Source organism: Otolemur garnettii, unplaced genomic scaffold, assembly GCF_000181295.1.
Source record: "Otolemur garnettii isolate 467f Iridium unplaced genomic scaffold, OtoGar3 scaffold00029, whole genome shotgun sequence".
Taxonomy (NCBI): domain Eukaryota; kingdom Metazoa; phylum Chordata; class Mammalia; order Primates; family Galagidae; genus Otolemur; species Otolemur garnettii.
In genome coordinates this window covers 14,234,219-14,253,996 of record NW_003852424.1, presented here as the reverse complement: position 1 = coordinate 14,253,996, position 19,778 = coordinate 14,234,219, and the positions used below count along the sequence as shown (strand labels likewise).

The window sequence follows — 19,778 nt, the reverse complement described above, 5'->3', positions numbered from 1 at the left end:
CGGGATGGGGAAGAAAAGAGTTCGGCGTCCCCGAAGTTCTTGTAGGAGTTGGGGAGACTCCTACAAGAGTGCCTTCTGCCCACTTCCCCGCGGACACTCACTCCCCGTGGACACTCTCCTTCCTCATCAGGCTTCCCACGGCAACAGTGGAGCACCCAGGCCTGTCTGCCTGCCCAGACTCGTAGCATGAATCCTCCCCGCTGAGGTCTGGGAAGTGTCAGGGGATGAAGATGTAGGGCCCTCTCGACCCCTGAACCCCGTGAGACTACCCGGCCACCTATCCCGAAAATGGCTGTGAGCGCCCATACTTTCAGGGTTCACTCTAGGCACCCTACGCTAGGCTATGATCTGAAGCCTGAGACGTAGCACAAAGCCTAGAAGCCGAGAACAGGAGGCAAGAAGACCCAGGCAGCTGGTGGTCCAGACGTGCCAAGCTGCCCTGCGGCCACCACCGCCAGGAGCGCTGTTTCACCCCAAGATGATCTCAAGAACAGCACCTTCCCCGACATTTTTCCTTAACACTGGTGGGAATGACAACACTGTTTCCAAAGAAAGTCATGTAACTAATATCCAGCAATAAACACTGTTCTCCAGATTTGCTCTTTAGCTTTAAAAGCAAACAGAACACATTTCAATTCTAAGGGTTCTCTTGAGATATGAGCAGCGTGGAGGCTTATGCCTGTAATCCTAGCACTCTGGGAAGCAGAGGCGGGTGGATTGCCTGAGCGGAGGAGTTGGAAAGTTCCAGACCAACCTGAGCTAGAGTAAGAACCCCACCCCCCATCTCTAAAAACAGCCAGGCATTGTGGTGGGTGCCTGTAGTCCCAGCTACTTGGGAGGCTGAGGCAAGAGGACCACTTGAATCCAAGAGTTTGAGGTTCCTGTAAGCTATGATGTCACATCACTCTACTGAGGGCAACAAAGTCAGACTCTGTCAAGTAAGGAGGGAAGGAGGAAAGAAAGGAAGAAAGGAAGGAGGGAGGAAGATTGGTTCTCACATTCTGCAAAAGAGGTCCATAGGAATGTACATGTCCAGCTACCCAATGAAACTATCACTCTCTGTTTTCCTGGTTTACATTTTGAACAGGAATAAAAACTCCAAGTAAACTCGGCACCTGTAGCTCAGAGGCTAGGATGCCAGCCACATACACTGGAGCTGGGGGGTTCAAATCCAGCCCGAGCCTGCCAAGCAACAATGACAACTGCGACTAAAAAATAGGCGGGCACCTGTAGTCCCAGCTACTTGGGAGTATGAGGCTAGAGAATTGCTTAAGCCCAAGACCTTAAGATTGCTGTGAGCTGTGACGCCATAACACTCTACCCAGGGCAACATAGTGAGACTCTGTCTCACAAAAAATGCAGAAATGAAACAAGTTTTCTTCATCTTTACAACCCCCAGATCTCGTTTTTTTATTTGGAATTTGCTGTATCCATTTGGTGGTATCCATTTGGGTTACAGGCAAATATGTTGCCAACAGGACCACAAATGATAGAAAACAAACAGGAACTCCCCCTTGGAGGAAGCCCTTTCACTCATCCAGAACTAGGAATTCACTGAATAGACTTGCAACATTTATTAAAGAATAAATAACTAGAGTGTGCAAGTCTGTAACTTGCAACCATGTTAACAAAACAAAATAATCGCACAATTGTTTCATTGGACTCAAAGAAGATTTTTGTCAGAGGGTGAGGGGAGTGTTTTTATCAACCACATTGCACCATTGCTAATGGTGACCATGGTAAGCTGATGAGATTTGGATGCTTTTATCATTATTTTTGTTTGGTTTTCTCCAGACAATACATTGCCTTATTGTTGGATGGCACCTGCTGTGTGTCTTCTGACCCTGTGGTACCCTCCTCAGGGGCTTGATCTGGGAGAGGACACATGGCCAGTCAACCAGAGTCCACCGCTGAAGAGTTAGAAGGGAGGGGAGGCTGGTGTTAATGTTTTGTTAAGCGCTTTGGCTGTGTCTGTTACAGCTGACTATGTACTCACTGTAGTGGGTTGAATAGATACATCCAAGTCCTGACCCCTTAACCTGTGACTGTGACCTTATTTAGTGAAAGACTGTAATTAAGTCAGGGATCTTGAGATGAGATCATCCTGCAATTAGGTTGGACCCTAAATCCAATGACAAATGTCCTTATAAGAGACTCACAGAGGAGATGGCTGTGTGAACATAGAGACAGAGACTGGAATGATTTGACCACAAACCAAGGATACCTGGAGCCCCCAGGAGGTGGAAGAGGCAGGAAAGATTCTCCCCTGGAGCCCCCTAAGGAATTGTGGCCCTGCTGACACCTTGATCTCAGACTTCTGGCCTCCAGAGCTACAAGGGGATAAATTCATATTGTTTCAAAACTACACCACCACCAGTTTGTGGTCATTTGTCATGGCAGGCCTGGGAACTTCAAACACTCCCCTGTCCCCTGCAACCTCTGATGGGCATATGAGTGCTCCAGGGAAACAAACCCTCTCCCTATCAAAGGCTGGTTCTGGAGTATTCCTAGCAGCTTTAGTCACAATAGCCACAAACTGGAAACAACTCAAAGGTACATTAACATGGAATGGGTTGGAGAAGTTGTGGTATATCCACAGAATGAATTCTATGCACCAACAAAGGAAGATGAAGGCCTGATAGTCCACGGAATACCATGACAGATTTCAGAGATGTGAATGCATGAGTTAGACATGAAGGAGAACAGAACTTATGTGAAGTTCAAGGACAAAGCTGAAAACCAATTAGTGGTGGTGGGAGATGTCAGGATAGGGCTCACCTTGCAGGTGGGCAGTGCTGGGGAGAGGGCTGGTCCTAAGTAACTGGTGATAATTCTCTGTATGCTTAAATTTAAAACAAGCCTGGGCTTGACACCCGTAGTACAGTGGCTACAACGTCAGCCACATACACCCGGGCTAGCAGGTTCCCTGGGCCAGCTAAACAACAATGACAACTGCAACAAAACAAAACAAAAAATAGCCAGGCATTGTGGTGGGTGCATGTAGTCCCAGCTACTCAGGAGGCTGAGGCAAGAGAATTGCTTAAGCCCAAGAGTTTGAGGTTGCTGTGAGCTGTGATGCCATGGCACTCTACCGAGAGTGACATAGTGGGACTCTGTCTCAAAAAAAAAAAAAAAAAGACCCAAGTCTGAAGGGGCTAAAGGCCACTATTTTGCTGCCCTTTCTGATGTTGAGGGCTAGAGGCAAAGCAATCCTAGACCTTCATCTCCCACCCCCCCCCCAACAAAAGGACCATAACCAGAGCTTATCCTTTAGCAGACTCAGAACCACAGGGCATGGTGGGGGCTAATTAATGATTATCCTTGCTCCCTATCTCCTGATAAATCCTGCATCCCAAGGAAAAGCCAAAGTCCTCTCCACAGACTCTGGGTACCCGCCTAGTCTAGTGCCCAAGACTTCCCCCTACTCTACTCCAGCCACATGGGCCCCCTTCTATTCTGCCAATATACCAGGCATGGTCCTGCCCCCAGGGCCTTTGCATGGTCTGTTCCTTTCTCCAAGATACCCATGCGGCTCCCTTCCTCATGTCTTTCAGGTCTTTGCTCACACATCACTTCTGCTGGAGGCCTCCTGGGACCTTGACCTTGCCACCCTCAACCCCCAGCTCCCTTCCCTGCTACATTTCCCTACATTGTTCATCTCCCTCTGACAACCATGTGTTATACATTTATCCTGTTATTACTCCCCCAAATCCTCAAGGGCAGGAGTTTTCATCTCTCTAGTCCATTGCCATCCCACTGTCTCCTGGAATAGGGCTTGCCACACAGCAGGTGCTCAATAATTGCCCAGGGATTGAATGAATGAATTGGCCCCACTTCTCTGCTCCTCCCTTATTTGAGTGTGATGTGAGGCCATGTGTGTTGGTGGCTGCTCCCAGCTGCATTCTGGAAAATTGTCTTCGGTGGGTGGGGCCAACCAGGCCCATAAGTGGCTCCACTACACTGGGGAGAGACGATTTTCCAGTGATGCATTTGGGCAGAAGTCAAAAGTGTCTCCATGGGCTGGTGCCTGTAGCTCAAGCAGCTAAGGTGCCAGCCACATAAACCAGAGCTGGCAGGTTTGAATCCAACCTGGGCCTGCCAAACAACGACAACTACAACCAAAAAATAGCTGGGTGTTGTGGCGGGCATCTGTGGTCCCAACTACTTGGGAGGCTGAGGCAGGAGAATCGCTTAAGCCTAGGAGTTGGAAGTTGTTGTGAGCTGTGATGCCATAGCACTCTACCCAGGGGAACAGCTTGAGGCTCTGTCTAAAAAAAAAAAAAGTCTCCAGACAAGGGCCAATGACACCCCCAGGACAAATCTCTCCTGTTTGGAAACCACTAAGTTACAGCCCTATGAGCCCATGTAACATCTGGACTTGTGGTTTATCCTACTAGCCTGTCCTTTTGTTTCCACCAGAAATTGTGACCAATGAGAGCCTTGGAGAAGAAGAGCTTGGGTGGAAGGGGTTGACTGTATGTAATGCACAGATCTGGGTTATGTCATACCCAAGCTGTGACTCTGAGGCCTCCTAGTGGCTCCCTGATCCAGGGACTTGATGCCAAGAGATGCCTCCTGGGGAGAAGCAGAGTTTACACCCCCATCCCCTCCAATAACAGACAGGTATGAGGGTACCAGGGTGCAGCCCATACTCTGAGTGTCACTGCAACCATGTCTTTGGGCAGCCCCACCTGCCCACAGCTTCCTCACGTTCTGGCACCAGGGATCCCAACTCCCAACTTGAGCATAGGGGTTCTATATTTTTTTATACAATGTTAGGCTTCATTTGTAGGGGGGCAGGGCTTGTTTGTTTTTTGTTTTTGCTTCTATATCCATGAAACAGGCTTCCTTTTTTGATCTGTCTTGGCTTGTTTTTATTATCAGAGTCCTGGCTGGAAAGAAAGGGGAGGGAGGGAGAGAGAAAGAAGAGAAAGAGAAAAAAGAAAAGAAAGAAAAGAAGAAAAAGCATGCTGGGCATGGTGTCTCACCCCTGTAATCCTAGCATTTCGGGAGGCTGAGGCAGGCAGATGCCAGGAGTTCAAGACCAGTCTAGGAAACCTATCACGATCCCTTCCCTAAAAAAACTTTAAAATTTGCTGGGCAGGGTGGCATGTACCTATAGTTCCAGCTACTTCAAAGGCTGAGGCAAGAGGATCACATGAGGCCAGAAGTTTGAAGCTGCAGTGAGCTGTGATGATGCCACAGCACGACCCTGTCATTCATAAACAAACAAACAAATAAATGTGCATTCATACAAACAGGCCTGACAACTTATTGAGGAGGGAAGGAAGAAAGCAACTTGATTATAGACTAGCATTTCCAGGGTTTGCATCCACTCTGGCCCACTTGGCCAGACCTAGAGTGGGAAAAGTTATTGTTCTGGGCCTGTTTCCTCATCTGTAAGGTGGGGCCCATCCCTATCTATGCCTGAGTAAATGGACAGTGCTGGCACAGCCCCTTGTCCAGGGTGCCAAGCACACACACGATGCACAAGCTTGGTCCAGATGAGCTTTATTGGGCCCTCTCCTAGTAAGCCAGGTATTTCAGGTGCCAGCAGTCCTGCAGGTTGTGCCCATGGCGTGGCCAGCTATAGGTGATCTCAGTGGTGGACTCTGAGATATATTCCAGAGAGGTCTCCGAGTGGCGGGGGACCAACTCAGGCACAGATGAACTGTAGGTAGGCTTCTTCACAGATGAACTGTAGGTAGGCTTCTTCACAGATGGACTGTAGGTAGGCTTCTTCCCAGATGAACTGTAGGTAGGCTTCTTGGAGCTCTTCTTCTCATGCTGTCTACTGGTCTTCGGGGTGGTGTCCCCTGGCTCACGGGGGGCCTTGGTGGGGGGCTGTATGAGGGTGTTTTTGCCACTGGGAGATTGGACGTGGGGTGGCACCAGGCTGGGGGTGGCATTGGGATCCTGCGCAGTTTCTAAGGATTGGTGGGCCAGCTGGAAGGGACCCCGGGAAGTGATAGAGGGCTGGATGTGCTGCTTGGGCCGGTGGGAGCTGCCTCGAGCCCGACGCTGGACCCGGGCCTTGCTGGGCAGCTGATAGCCACTAGAAGAGCCAGAGGTCACCTGGCCCTGGAACCCAGAGCTGGGGGTGGTCGAGGAGTGGGACTGGGAGCTGCCCGAGGTGGTATTTAATGGGGACCCTGTGGTCTTTTCGGCACCCGAGGGGTTGTTGGGAGGCTCTGCTGGGGAATCCATGGAGGACACTGTGGAGGACTGGGGTCTTGATGTGCTCCCCTTCTCACCAGTCGGGAGGTCCTGGAATGAGTCTGGGGATGTCTTCACTTGTCCTTCTGCAATGGGGTCAGGCCAGCCTTGACTGCAGAGAAAGAGAAGGCAGGGGTGAGGCAGGGACTCTACCAGGCTGCTGGGTACAAAGACTGAGCCTGCTGGTGGGAGCTGGGGTTGGCCCAAGGAGCCAGATGGCCATCTTCCAAGACAGAGACCAGCACACACAGGCATCCACACTCTCACACTCACCTATAGGCAGACACATGGTCACACACGCTCACAGGCAGACATATGCACATGTGCACACATAAGCACATGCACACTCATGTGGTGGTGGAAATGTATGCACATGTAATCTCACACACATGTGCACTTATGTACATACATACACACAGTCTTACACTTTCATAGTAGACAGATGCACACGTTCACATATGCACATACTCATACTCACCCATGCGAAGACAGGTATGCACATGCACACTCACTTGTACATGCATACACCAGTACATATACATGCACACACTCACACCCCCAGGGAGATATATGCACACACACATTCAAATGCCCTTGCACACCTTCACACTCTCACCCACAGGTGGACAAATGCACATGTGCACACTCACATGCACACACATACATGCATTCTCATCTCACACCCATAGGTGGACAGATGCACACGCACACACATATGCACAACTTTCACACTCACTCACAGGCAGACAGATACATATGTACATTTACATGTACATGCACACACACATATGCACTCTCACCCCCAGGCAGACAAATGCACACATGCAGACGGTTACACACATAAGCATATACTCACCACGGGCAGACAGATGCACACATGCATATGCATATGCACATACACAAATGTTGCACACACATATGCATATGTTCACTCATGAACAGAGGCACACAGCACATAGAGCACCAATGCACACATAGTTGCACACACATGCATGAACCACATACAAGAGAGTATATGCACACTCACGCATACACTCACATGCACACGCATACATGTACACATGAGCACACACTCATGCATATACATAGCCCATACCTTCCCCCTGGTCAGCTTCGAGGAGAGCGGAAGGCCTGGCCACAGCCACTGGGGTGACATGAGCCCGGCTGCGGGCTAGGGCCTGCAGGACTGTTTCCCGAGAGCATGAGAGAGAGAGGTGGACAGTAAGAGAGGCAGCTGAGATGACAGAGTGGTCAAAGGCAGAAGGGGAGGCAGGGTGGAGGTGAGTGGCAAAGTGTACTGGAAGATGGGACAGAGAGACAGGCTGAGACCCAGGAGACAGAGACAGCCAGGCACAGCACCCTGTGAACACGCACCGTCCCTGGTTATTCCTGCTGCTGCGTCCAAGGCTCGCCCGCTGAGGCTGCTCACGACGCTGTCCACGGCCATGTGATGCTTTAGAAACAGTGGTCGCACTACGCGGTGATACAGCATGAGGGCCCCATTCCAGGGCCCGGGTGTCATGCAGAACAACAGGAAGGCGCACTGTGGGACAGGTCACGCTCAGCCCCCACCCATCTCAGCATCCCTGGAGGGGAAGAGGGCCACACTGCCCCACCAGACACCCATCCTGGGTGGGAACTGGATCTCCACCACCAGATGCCTCTTTGGGTGGGCCCTCTACCCTCAGACATCCTATTGGGGTGAGCCTGAATCTACACCATTTAGACAGCCTCCAGGCAGGGCCTGTTTCCCCAAGAAAGGGTCTGAGTGTTTTCCTCCTAAGAATAATCCTGAGTCTCATATGCTCCAGGACTGTTCCCACCTTGCACAAGTGCCCACCTTGCCCACGTAGTAGAAAGGGAACCAGAACAGGAGTAGATCGCTGAAAAACTCGACGAGCCCGAACAGGGCGTACACGACCCAGTAAGTGAGCCACATGGTGTCGTCTTCTTTGCTCGGACTTTCGATTGCTTTGATTCTGTGGGAAGGTGCAGCAGGTTCAGGGCAGCCCCTCCACCCTGATCTCCACCCCCATGTGGATGACCAGTCAGGCACTCACGAGGCATAGGCGGGGTATACAAATCCGATGACATTGCACAGTAGGGAAGCCCCGTAGCCAAAGAGAAGATAAAGGCTTAGCAGAGTGACGGCTCCTGCAGAGAGAGGTGGGGGGTGAGCTGGGGCTTGGGCACCACCCCTCCATGCCCCAATGGTAATGTGAACCTAAGCCCTGTGACTTGGTCCATCTTCCCACAGAGCTGAGAGCTCCCCTCACAGGCAGGGAGCTCAGCTCTGAGCCACTGTTCAGCAGTGGTATGAGCACAGAGTAGCTGCCTAGTGAATATCTGTTGAATGAATACATGATTATATGCAATTAGAACTGTCTCATTCCATGTCTGTTGGGAGGGGCTGGGAATAAGAGGCCAATGTTGAATACAGTGATGGGAGAAAAATGTAAAAGTGAAGCAGGGTACCAGCCCCGTATGCTGGAGGTGGTGGGTTCAAACCCAGCCCTGGCCAGAAAATACAAAAAAAAAAGGGTGGGGGGAGCTGTGATGTTAAGACTGGATTCCTGGCCAGCAGATAAAGGCCACAGTATTTTACTCTGTAGGGTTTCTCCACCTTGACATTGCTGATGTTTGGGATTCAGCCATTATTGCCTTTTTGGTGGGGGAAATGTACTGGGCACTGCAGGGTGCTAAGCAGCATCCTTGGCGTCCACCCACTCTGTGTGTGGAGCACCCCCAGTCATGACAACTACAAATGTCCCCAGACATAGCCAACTACCCCTGGGGAGGCAGTATTGACCCTTTTGAGAACCTCTGTCTTATCAGGAGACTGTGAACACTTCCCTCCATCTCCCAGGCTTAGGAGGGACTTTTTCTCTACCCCTAGCAGTCTGACCAAGGCTCTTTCTGCATGGATCCTCATTTTCCCCATCATTAAATGGGGTTAGTGAACCTTGCTTCCTATGATCCTCCTTTCTGCACATTTATGGAGCACTTTCTGGCCACTACCACATACTCCCAGCAGTGAGGGTTCAGATGAAAAGGTGTGCATGGGTGTGACCAGGAGTTGAGCCACAATCCTAAACCTGATTCTGAAAAGAATAACCACCACTGGCTCTGTGCCTATAGCTTAGCAGCTAGGGTGCCAGCCACATACACCAGAGCTGGTGGGTTGGATCCTGGCCCAGGACTGCCAAATAACAATGACAACTACAACAACAACAACAAAAATAGCCAGGCAGTGTGGTGGGTGCCTGTAGTCCCAGTTACTTGTGAGGCTGAGGCAAGAGAATCACTTAAGCCCAAGAGTTAGAGTTTGCTGTGAGCTGTGATGCTACAGCACTCTACAGAGAGCAACATAGTGAGACTCTGTCAAAAAAAAAAAAAAAACAACCACTGTTGCATTTATTAAGTGCCAACTGTGTGCTGGGCTCTGTGCTTCCCCTGCCTTATCTCATTTAGCATCCAGAACTAGGGGAGGTGGGAGGACTCCCAAAGGTCACGCTGGGGACCTCAGGGCTCCAGAGAGCCTGGAGAGCCTCCTTACTTTCCTGAAGGATGTTATCTGTAGAAAGAGAGATAGAGGCCGCCAATTCTGGACCAAAGGGCAAAGGCCCAAAGCACCCACACCCTTCCTGCTACCAGCATTAAGCTTTATCCTCAAGTGCCTAAGGTCAGGAGGGGGAGGGCCCCAGCTGGCCCTAGGAGTCTGGTGACTTCCCAATCACTGTCTCCTCTGAGTTTTTCTCATCCATTCCCCAGGGGCGTGGGATTTGGCTATGGGGGGACAGATGGGGTCCAAGAGGACTCACAGGGGGGGAAGAGAAGGATAAGGGTATGTCTCCTTTTCCCTTTCTACTTGGGGAGGAGGGGCTCTCCTAGGGGATCCCTACCCTAAATCCCTTCTTCTGCAGTCTCAGCAATGAAAGGATGACCTTGGACTTTAGGACTATGGGAGGGGGTGCAGTCCCAGAGATCAGCCCCAGATGGGACTGGGATGGGGGTGGGGATGGCAGGGGGGAAGTAAGTGCTTCAGACAGGACAGCCCCTGCCTGCCTGTGCCTCAATTTCCTCTCCAGTGGCACAGCCTCTCAGGCTATCACCACACTCCCCTCCTCCCTTGTGCTCTATAATCTAAATTCTCCACCCACTGGCATCAAGGACATGGAGATCCAGGGCAGAGGTCAGGGACCTGCTCCTAGGGACAGGCATAGCCTGGGTATGCCTGCCCTGATGGCCTGCACATGGCCTAAGCACCTAGAGGCCTCTGGGGTATAGACACATATTTCAGACTGTCCTTCAGCTGCATGGCATGGGAATCCCCCAGTAGGTGGGAAAATGGAGGGATAACTGGACTCCCAGAATGTGACCACTCTCAAAAAATCACAGCCCACCCCAACTGACTGATCCTAGGGTCCAGACAAAGTGTCTTTGGGTTTCATAGTGGGGGAGCTTCCCAGAAAAGAAGGCACAGCCAGTAGGCCTCTGGACACCACAAGAAGAGGGAGTCATTTAAGGGGTGCTTGCTATATGCTGATTGCATACATTTTGAGACAGGGGAAAGGGCCACCCAACATCTTCGAGGAGAAAATAGAAAATTACAAATGGAAAGGAGTTGTAATTGGGGTGTTTGTACCCCCCACTCCATGGGCCCTGGCCCAACCACCACGCACCCCAATGCAGCTGTCTAACCATCTATCTCCAACTTAACAAATATTTACTTGGTACAAAGCCACTGATCCTGGGGAAGGGCAGTGGGCAGGCCAAAAGGCCAGTCTCAGGTAGGGAAATAAGAGAGGGCCTGACAGCCCCTTGAGAGAATCCCTAACCCTCCTGGCCTCAAGACTCCCTTGGAAAAGCAGGAGAACTCTACTCTCGCTGTTGGGCTGGGATCCAGACGAGAAGGGGGACAGTGAGACGGGCTGGCCACCAGCTGCCCTGCCACCCCCCTCTGCCCCAGGGCCTCTGGGCAACTGGAAGAACAGGACTTAGGTCTGGCGGGCACCCAGGGCTCCGAGGGAGGGGACAGAGGTCGGGCAGATACCGAGGCTGGAGTGAGGGTGCTTCAGGGGCCGGGATGGGGGGGGGGGCCGGCCCAAGGTCGCGCGGTGGGGATGGGGGAGAGGCTGCAAGCAGATCCTGTGGTTCCCGTCCAAGACGCCCTCCCTGGGATCGCAGTCTCCCCGTGGGGCAATGGGGCGCGCCGGACCCTGCAGCCGCGCCCAGCAGAGGGGGGCAGTTCCGAGAGCCCTGTGTCCAGGGTCTCAGTCTACCAGTCGTTGAAATGGGCGAGCGCCCCAGACGGTTCACCTGCTGCCAGGTACCGCTTCTCGACCCCGGTCTTGGCTTCCAGCGCCCCGAGCGCATCGGTGACCAAGTTCTTCTGTCCTAGAAAGCGCTCGAAACGCTGGTACAGGCCGTCCATGACACCGGCGGGCCGGGGGCTGGCAGCTGGATTTCGCCTGCTGCCCTGCGCACCGGCCCCGCCGCGCGCGTGCCGCCTTCCCCCAGCGGGAGCAGCCCGGCTCCGCGCTGGGGCTAGTGTCAGCCCCGGGACCGGTGTCCGCCCCTGAGCCGGGCTCCGCCCCCGGTCCCCTGCTCTGGCCAATGGGAGGGCAGGGCGGACAAAGGAGGTGGGGCCTGCCCCGTCTCCTCCGCCGCATTGCCCTCTGGCGGGCCCCGGCCGCCGAGGCAGCCAAAGGACCGGGAGGGGGCGGGGCCCGGAGGCCGAGGGTGCCGATTGGTCAAGCTGGAGTGGGACGTAGCTTATTGGAGGGGCAGCGTCAGGGCCGGGATTATTGGCTGCCTTGTTGAGGGGAGTGTAGCTGGGGTGGTAGAGAAGAAAAAAGAAGTCAGAAAACAGAGCTGATGGGAGGGGCCGGCAGAAGGCCAGAGTTGATTGGAGAAACGGGAAAAGAGTCACGGGAGAGACCAGAGGAGGGGCGGGGCAAATTGTAAAGGAGGCCGTGCGGAATCTGAGGTGCGCCGTAGACTGGGCGGGGCTTATAGGAGGAGGCGGGACTTACTCTAAAGAACAATTCTGGTTGGACCTCATAGAAGGAGGATCTGATTTTCTCAGGAGGGGTGTGTAAAGAAGTGGGCGGGGCCAAACCTTTATTTGGGGACCGTCATAGCAACAGCGAACCCTCTTCTCTGAGTCAGAAGCTTTCTGTCCTTGTGCAAATGGGAAGACTGAGACTCCAGAAGGCGTGGGTCTGCAGAAGACTAGTGCGGACGTGTGTCCTTCCCCTCAACTTCTGGTGGATCTACGCGCCCCTCTTAGGAGGGGGGAGTATCCGCAATGCCCCCCGGGAATTGAAGCTTTCTGGGTTGCTATGGCGCCAGAGGCGGGGCGGGCGCTCGGATCCACTCGGCAGTTTGGTCGGGGGGAGGGGCTCTTGGAGGCCCCGCCCCGGCCCCGCCCCCGCCGGCATGCGGCCCGCCCCGACTGAGCTCTGGCTGTGCCTGGCCCTGGCCCTGGCCCTGGGCTTGGCCCTTGTTGGCCCCCTGGCTGCGCGGGCGGCCTCGGCCCGGGCCCCTATCTATGTCAGCAGCTGGGCTGTGCGGGTGTCCCAGGGTTCCCAGGATGCGGAGCGCCTGGCACGCAAATTCGGCTTCGTCAACCTGGGGCAGGTGGGTGGGACCCGGATGGACGCGAAGTGGGGAGGGCTGGACGACCCCCAGACCTCGACCGATGACAGGAAGTCCCCAGGCCCATTAAATATCACGGAGCCTCAGCCCATACCCCTGCCTCGGCCAACCTCGGCTTTTGGGACTTCCACAGGGAACGTAAAGCCTCTACCTGGGCTCCTGGTGGGCGGAGGTGGATGATTCTTGTGACGGGGGCCTAGGGCTGGTCCTTGTCCCCGTGGGGGACTCCATCAAGGGAGCCACATCCCAGAGCTGCGGCCTCTTCCCCTCCGTCCCAGATCTTCCCTGACGGACAGTACTACCACCTGCGGCACCGGGGTGTGGTCCAACAGTCCCTGACCCCACACTGGGGCCACCGATTGCGCCTGAGGAAAGATCCCAAGGTAAGCCTGGCCTTGAGGCTGCCCCCTCTCTGTCCGCTTCTGGGGTCTGCTAGTCACCTTCAGTTATTCTTATAATGAATGGCTGTGTGGCCTTGGCAGGGTCACCTGTTCTCTGCTCTCTCCCTAATCCTAACCTTACGTCTATCCCACCCCAACATCCAGTGAGAGCCCAGATGGGGTAGGCCTGAGAAAAGCATAGCACCTACACAAGAGGCATCTCTTACCACTCCTACTCATTCCTCTAGCCAAGTGGTTCTCAACCTTCCTAATGCTGCGATGTATTTTCATTCTTACAAAGGGGTCGCTAGCACACCCTGAAAAATGAAGGGCCCCAGGTACTGGAGTAGGGAGGGACAGATGAAGTTTTGTCTTCCCTATCCAGTTCATAGAATGGAGGGAAGGGAATTGGCCCATTTTACAACACAGGAATAAAGTCACCCAATGAATGTGTTGCTGTCATGAGACCAGAACTCAGTTTCCAGATGCTCAAAGAGGTGCCTAGACCAGGCCACCGTTAAGAAAAGGTCTTGGGGCTCGTTGTCTATAGCCCAGTGGTTAGGGTGCTAACCATACACAGAGGCTGACAGGTTCAAACCCAGACCAGGCCAGCTAAAATCAACAGTGACAACTGCAACAACAACAAAAATAACCAGGCATTGTGGCAGGTGCCTGCAGTCTGAGCTACTTGGGAGGCTGAAGCAGGAGAATCACTTAAGCCCAAGAGTTTGAGGTTGCTGTGAGCTGTGACGCCACAACGCTCTGCCAAGGGCGACATAGTAAAACTCTATCTCAAAAAAAAAAAAAAAAAAAAAAGTCGTGGTTTCCAAGCTGAGAAATTGAGACTGAGTCTCAAGCTCTAGGGAGCCATAAAGGAGTATGGGATGGGTTGCAGGGCCATCTGCTGGGAGACATAGAGAATTGGCCAGTTTATGATGTGGTTTGCAAGAGAGAGGCCAAGACTTGCAGATGGATCAGACAGTGGAACAGGGAGAGAGAGAAGTCAGGGTTAGCTGTCAAGGTGTGGGGATATGAGCTGGTGTGGAGAGTAGGAGACCAAAAAAGTAAGAGAGATCAGGCAGGCTGGGCACTCATAGCTCAGTGGTTAGGGCATCTGCCACATGTTCTGGGGCTGGTGGGTTCAAACCCAGCCTGGGCCTGGTAAATGAAAAAAAAAAATAGCTGAGGCATTTTGGTGGGTGCTTGTACGCCCAGCTACTAGGGAGCCTGAGCCAAGAGAATCGCTTGAGCCCAAGAGTTTGAGGTTGCTGTGAGGTATGACGCCATGGCACTCTTCCCAGGGTGACAAAGTGAGACTCTGTCTCAATTAAAAAAAAAAAAAAAAAAACAGAAGAAGAAGAGGGGTAGAACAGGGGTAGTGGCCCACCCTGTAATCCTTCTGGGAGTCTGAACAGGAGAATTACTTGAACTTAGGAGTTCGAGACCAGCCTGAGCAAAAATGAGTGAGACCCCATTTCTACTAAAAATAGAAAAATTAGCCAGGTTTCTGGAAGTGCTTGTAGTCCCAGCTACTTGGGATCCTGGGGCAGGAGGGTGCCTTGAAGCCAGGAGATTGAGGTTGCTGTGAGCTAGACTGATACCAGGGCACTTTAGCCTGGGTAACAGAGTGAGACTGTGTCTCAAAAAAAAAGTCTTGGTGCCTATAACTCAAGCAGCTAAAACACCAGCCACATACACCAGAGGTGGCAGGTTCAAATCCAGTCCGGGCCTGCCAAACAGCTATGACAACTGAAACCAGAAAGAAAAAAAAAAAGCTGGGCATTGTGGCGAGCGCCTATAATTTCTGCTACTTGGGAGGCTGAGGCTAAAGAATCACTTAAGCCCAAGAGTTGGAGTTTGCTGTGAGCTGTGACTCCACAGTACTCTACCCAGGGCGACGGCTTGAGACTGTAAAGAAAGAAAGAAAGAAAGAGGAAGGAAGAAAGGAAGGAAGGAAGGAAGGAAGGAAGGAAGGAAGGAAGGAAGGAAGAAAAAAAGAAAGGAAGGAAAGAATGAAAGGAAAGAAAAAAAGAGAAAGAAAGAAAGAAAGAGAGAGAGAGAGAAAGAAAGAAAGAAAGAAAGAAAGAAAGAAAGAAAGAAAGAAAGAAAGAAAGAAGGAAGCTCGGCACCCATAGCTCAATGAGCAGGGTGCTGGCCACATATGCTACACCAAGGCAGGCAGGTTTGAGCCCAGCCTGGGCCTGCTAAACAACAACTGCAACAAAAAAATAGCCGGGGAGCGGCACCTGTGGCTCAGTGGGTAGGGCACCAGCCCCATATACTGAGGGTGGCGGGTTCAAACCTGGTCCCAGCCAAACTACAACAAAAATAGCTGAGCGTTGTGGTGGGTGCCTGTGATCCCAGCTATTTGAGAGGCTGAAGCAGGAGAATCGCGTTAAGTCCAGGAGTTGGAGGTTGCTGTGAGCCTTGTGACGTCACCGCACTCTAACGAGGGTGATAAAGTGAGACAGAGACTACAGAAAAAAAAAATAGCTGGGTGTTGTGGCAGGTGCCTGTAGTCCCAGCTACTTGGGTGGCTGAGGCAAGAGAAATGCTTAAGCCCAAGAGTTTGAGGTTGTTGTGAGCTATGATGCCATGGCACCAAGGGTGATATAGTGAGACTCTGTCTCAAAAAAAAAAAAAAGGATGGTGAGAGGATGGGCAGGAGTCTGAGCAAGCAGCCAAAGCAGGAAGAACAGCATGTGCAAAGGTCCTGGGGTGGAAATCACTGCAAGGGCTCTGAGAACATAAAGTGGTCACTCTAATTATACAGTAGAGAGGTGGTGGGGCTGGGCAGGCAAAGCCACAGGAGGGTTTCAGGAAAGAGCAATGCTATTGTGTTACTGACAGCAGATTGTAGAGAGATGGGGACAGCTGCAGGAACAGGGAGGAGTCAGGAATGGCTATCCAGGAGTGTCCTAGACTGGGGAGGGGGAACTAGAGGAAAATGTCTAGTTTAGGGAGTGATGCAGGAGAGAAGCAGACAAAAGGACAGAGAACAGGAGGGATAGTGTAGGGTTGTGACGCAAGGACCCCAGTCATGCTGGGCAGAGGCCCTGCATCTGTGAGCTTGAGGATGGGTTGTCTGAGAGCCCCAGCCCCATCTGACTGAAGATAGAACCCTAGGCATGTGGGAACTCCAGAGAGTAGCTCCAGAAAACAGGATCTCCTAGCAGGAACCCACATGGAGGCCCATAGTTCTCCACCTCCTTCCTGCACCCCAAGGGGCCCAAGAGACAGCAGTGGACAGGCCAGCTGCATGCCCTCCACAGGTGCAGTGGTTCGAGCAGCAGACGCTGCGGCGGCGGGTAAAGCGTTCCTTGGTGGTGCCCACAGATCCCTGGTTCTCCAAGCAGTGGTACATGGTAAGCAGCCAAGCCGGAGTGGGTGGGGTGGGGCTGGCTGCAGCCCTCCTGACCCTGGGCCCCCCTGCCTTGCGCAGAACAACGGGGTGCAGCCGGACCTGAACATCCTGCAGGTCTGGAACCAGGGACTGTCTGGCCAGGGCATTGTAGTCTCCGTGCTGGATGATGGCATCGAGAAGGACCACCCAGACCTCTGGGCCAATTATGTGAGCTGTCTCTTAGGACTTCCCCATGTCCTAAGGCTGGCCCCTATTCTGGGGACACCGCCCACCCCCCTGATGTCCCCACCTGCCCCCAGGACCCCCTGGCCAGCTACGACTTTAATGACTACGACCCGGATCCCCAGCCACGCTACACGCCCAGTGATGAGAATCGGTGAGCTTGGAATCCCACAGTGCCTGGGGGTGGCCCCGAGTTTCCTACAAGAAGTCACGAGCTGTGATGGTGCTCTCTTGGCCCTGGCACCAGGCATGGGACCCGCTGTGCTGGGGAGGTGGCAGCTATTTCGAACAATGGCTTCTGCGGTGCAGGTGTTGCCTTCAACGCCCGAATCGGAGGTACCTATGATCTCCCAGAGGCTCTACCTGGGAACACAGGCTAGGAGGATAATGCCAGGGAGAGTGGGGCAAGCAGTCCTGGGAAAGAAGATCCTGTGCCCATCTCTTTACTGCTGGGAGGTGTCAGGGCCCAGCCTCAGTGGGGGAGCTGAGTCCATGGGGAAGGTCTCACACCCACAGGGTAGAGGGAGCACTGGGGCAGGGCAGCAGGAACGGGGCCTGAAGGGAGTGCTGAGGGCAAGGGCAGAGGCCCGGCCACCTATGCAGGTGTGCGCATGCTGGATGGCACCATCACTGACGTCATTGAGGCACAGTCACTAAGTCTGCAGCCCCAGCACATCCACATCTACAGTGCCAGCTGGGGCCCTGAGGATGATGGCCGCACGGTGGACGGCCCTGGCATCCTCACCCGTGAGGCCTTCCGGCATGGTGTGACAAAGGTAAGCAGGAACCTAAGCAACAGAGTGAGACCCACATTTGTCCTGCCTGAGCCAGCCCAACACCACCCTCCCCACCCCTTTCCACCCACAGGGCCGTGGCGGCCTGGGCACACTCTTCGTCTGGGCATCAGGCAATGGTGGCCTTCACTACGACAACTGCAACTGTGATGGCTACACCAACAGCATCCATACGCTGTCTGTGGGCAGCACCACCCAGCAGGGCCATGTCCCCTGGTACAGTGAGGCCTGTGCCTCCACTCTCACCACCACCTATAGCAGCGGTGTTGTGACCGACCCCCAGATTGTGAGTGACACCTGCCACCTGCCCCACTACCCCTGATAGGTCTCCCCAATCTAACTCCTGTCACCTACCATAGTAACTTCTCAACACCTTCCCAAAGTTGCTTTGATTTATTTACTTTTTAAAATTTCATTAGATTTAGGGAGTTGAAGTGTTTCTTCTTAGTTACATGGATGAATTGTATAATGCTGATGTCAGGAGTCAGGGCTCTTAGTGCAACTGTCACCAGAATAGTATCCATTGTCCTCAATAGGTAATTTTTATCACTCACCCCCCTCCCTCATGAAAAGCCACTTTGAAAACCCAAATCCAATCCAATCAGCCCAATCAGAGCCCTATTCTGGCTTCCTATGGCTCTTGGATGACACCAAGCCCTGTGCCCAGGCTACTGCTGTGTCCTGTCTCATCCCATTGCCAGAACTTTCCCCTTCATTCCACCAGACCCCTCATGCCTCATGGCCTCCATGGAGGCCCTTCCCTCTTCCCTGAATGTTTCCCCCCTTCTTCCCTGCTGACTTTTCCTTCAGATCTCCACCCAAGGGCTGCTGCCTCCCAGACCAGCCCCCCACCTAATACATGTGTCTTCAATAACACTTCTCTAGAGCACGAGGTTCCCTGAAGCTAGAATAGGATGGTTGGGGGCTGAACACAGCAGGTACTCCCTGAACTCCAGCAAACCTGAGCACATTTCCTCCCAGTGCTCAGGTGGCCCCTGGAACATAGGCATGGTCCTAGGACCAGGTCCCATTGTTGTTGCCCTTTCACTGGCCACCATGTCTTCCAGGCAGGCCGACTTCCAGGCACATGACCCGGTACGGACTTTTCAACTCAATCTTTAGTGTTTTTTGATCTTAGTCCTTGATATTTATTGAACTTAGTACTTACTTTTTGAACTCATCCATGGTACTTTTTGAGCTTAGTCCTTGCTACTTATTGAACTCACTTCTTAGTACTTTTTGAATTAGTCCTTCGTATTGTTTGTTTTTTTACAGATTTTGGCCAGGGCTGGGTTTGAATCCACCACCTCCAGCATATGGGGCCAGCGCCCTACTCCTTTGAACCACAGGCGCCATCCTTGTTTGTTTTTTTAGAGACAGGGTTGTACCATGTCACCCAGGCTAAAGTGCAGTGGCCATTTTAATCTTGAACTCCTGGGCTAACATGATCCTCCTGCCTTAACCTCCCAAGAAGCTGGGACTACAGGCATGTGCCACCACACCCAGATAATTTGTAAAAAATTTTTTGTAGGCTCGGCGCCTGTGGCTCAAGTGGCTAAGGCGCCAGCCACATACACCTGGGGTGGCGGGTTCGAATCCAGCCCCGGCCCGCCAAAGAACAATGATGGCTGCAACTAAAAAACATAGCCGGGCATTGTGGCGGGCGCCTGTGGTCCCAGCTACTTGGGAGGCAGAGGCAGGAGACTCACTTGAGCCGAGGAGCTGGAGGTTGCTGTGAGCTGTGATGCCACAGTACTCTACCCAGGGGGACAGCTTGAGGCTCTGTCTCAAAAAAAGAAAAAATAAATTTTTTTTTGTAGAGAAGAGGTTTTGGTATGTTGCTTAGGCTGGTCTTGAATTCCTGACATCAAATGATCCTGCTGCTTTGGCCTTCCAGTGCTAGGATTACAGGCATGAGCCACTGTGCCTGGCTAGTCCTTGGTTCTTTTTGAACTTAATGCTTGGTATTTTTTGAGGTTAGTTCTAGTACTTTTTGAACTCAGTCCTTGATACTTTCTGAACTAATCCTTGGTATTTTTAAGATTAGTTCTTGGGGCTCGGCGCCTATAGCTCAACCGGCTAAGGCGCCAGGCACGTAAACCTAAGGTGGCGGGTTCGATTCCCCAGCCCAGACCCGCCAAA

The 19,778-nt window shown here is 52.8% G+C and overlaps 2 protein-coding genes across 4 annotated transcripts in view; one reads left to right on the top strand and one right to left on the bottom strand.

Annotated features, from left to right (window-relative positions):
• Nucleotides 1–5,495: 5,495 nt before the first annotated feature.
• Nucleotides 5,496–11,762, bottom strand: REEP6 (receptor accessory protein 6). Its single transcript, XM_012804594.2, has 6 exons — nucleotides 11,536–11,762; nucleotides 8,277–8,370; nucleotides 8,057–8,195; nucleotides 7,591–7,759; nucleotides 6,255–6,328; nucleotides 5,496–5,844 (listed from the first exon to the last, which is right to left on the bottom strand). Exons 1-5 carry the CDS (start codon nucleotides 11,648–11,650, stop codon nucleotides 6,291–6,293), a joined length of 555 nt encoding a protein of 184 aa, XP_012660048.1. The 5' UTR covers nucleotides 11,651–11,762; the 3' UTR covers nucleotides 5,496–5,844; nucleotides 6,255–6,290.
• PCSK4 (proprotein convertase subtilisin/kexin type 4) overlaps nucleotides 9,605–19,778 on the top strand; it is a 13,465-nt gene continuing 3,291 nt past the window's right edge. For 2 of the 3 annotated variants that reach the window (XR_002773144.1, XM_023512594.1), the window contains exons 1-8: nucleotides 11,894–12,858; nucleotides 13,155–13,259; nucleotides 16,529–16,621; nucleotides 16,699–16,827; nucleotides 16,920–16,996; nucleotides 17,090–17,178; nucleotides 17,446–17,618; nucleotides 17,710–17,922. Coding sequence is in view for 2 of the 3 variants with exons in the window: in XM_023512594.1 (XP_023368362.1) it covers nucleotides 12,409–12,858; nucleotides 13,155–13,259; nucleotides 16,529–16,621; nucleotides 16,699–16,827; nucleotides 16,920–16,996; nucleotides 17,090–17,178; nucleotides 17,446–17,618; nucleotides 17,710–17,922 (1,329 nt within the window). In the remaining variant the exon portion in view is untranslated. Of the gene's footprint in view, nucleotides 11,218–11,893; nucleotides 12,859–13,154; nucleotides 13,260–16,528; nucleotides 16,622–16,698; nucleotides 16,828–16,919; nucleotides 16,997–17,089; nucleotides 17,179–17,445; nucleotides 17,619–17,709; nucleotides 17,923–19,778 lie in introns of those variants that run through there. The other variant, XM_023512595.1, reaches the window with a different exon arrangement.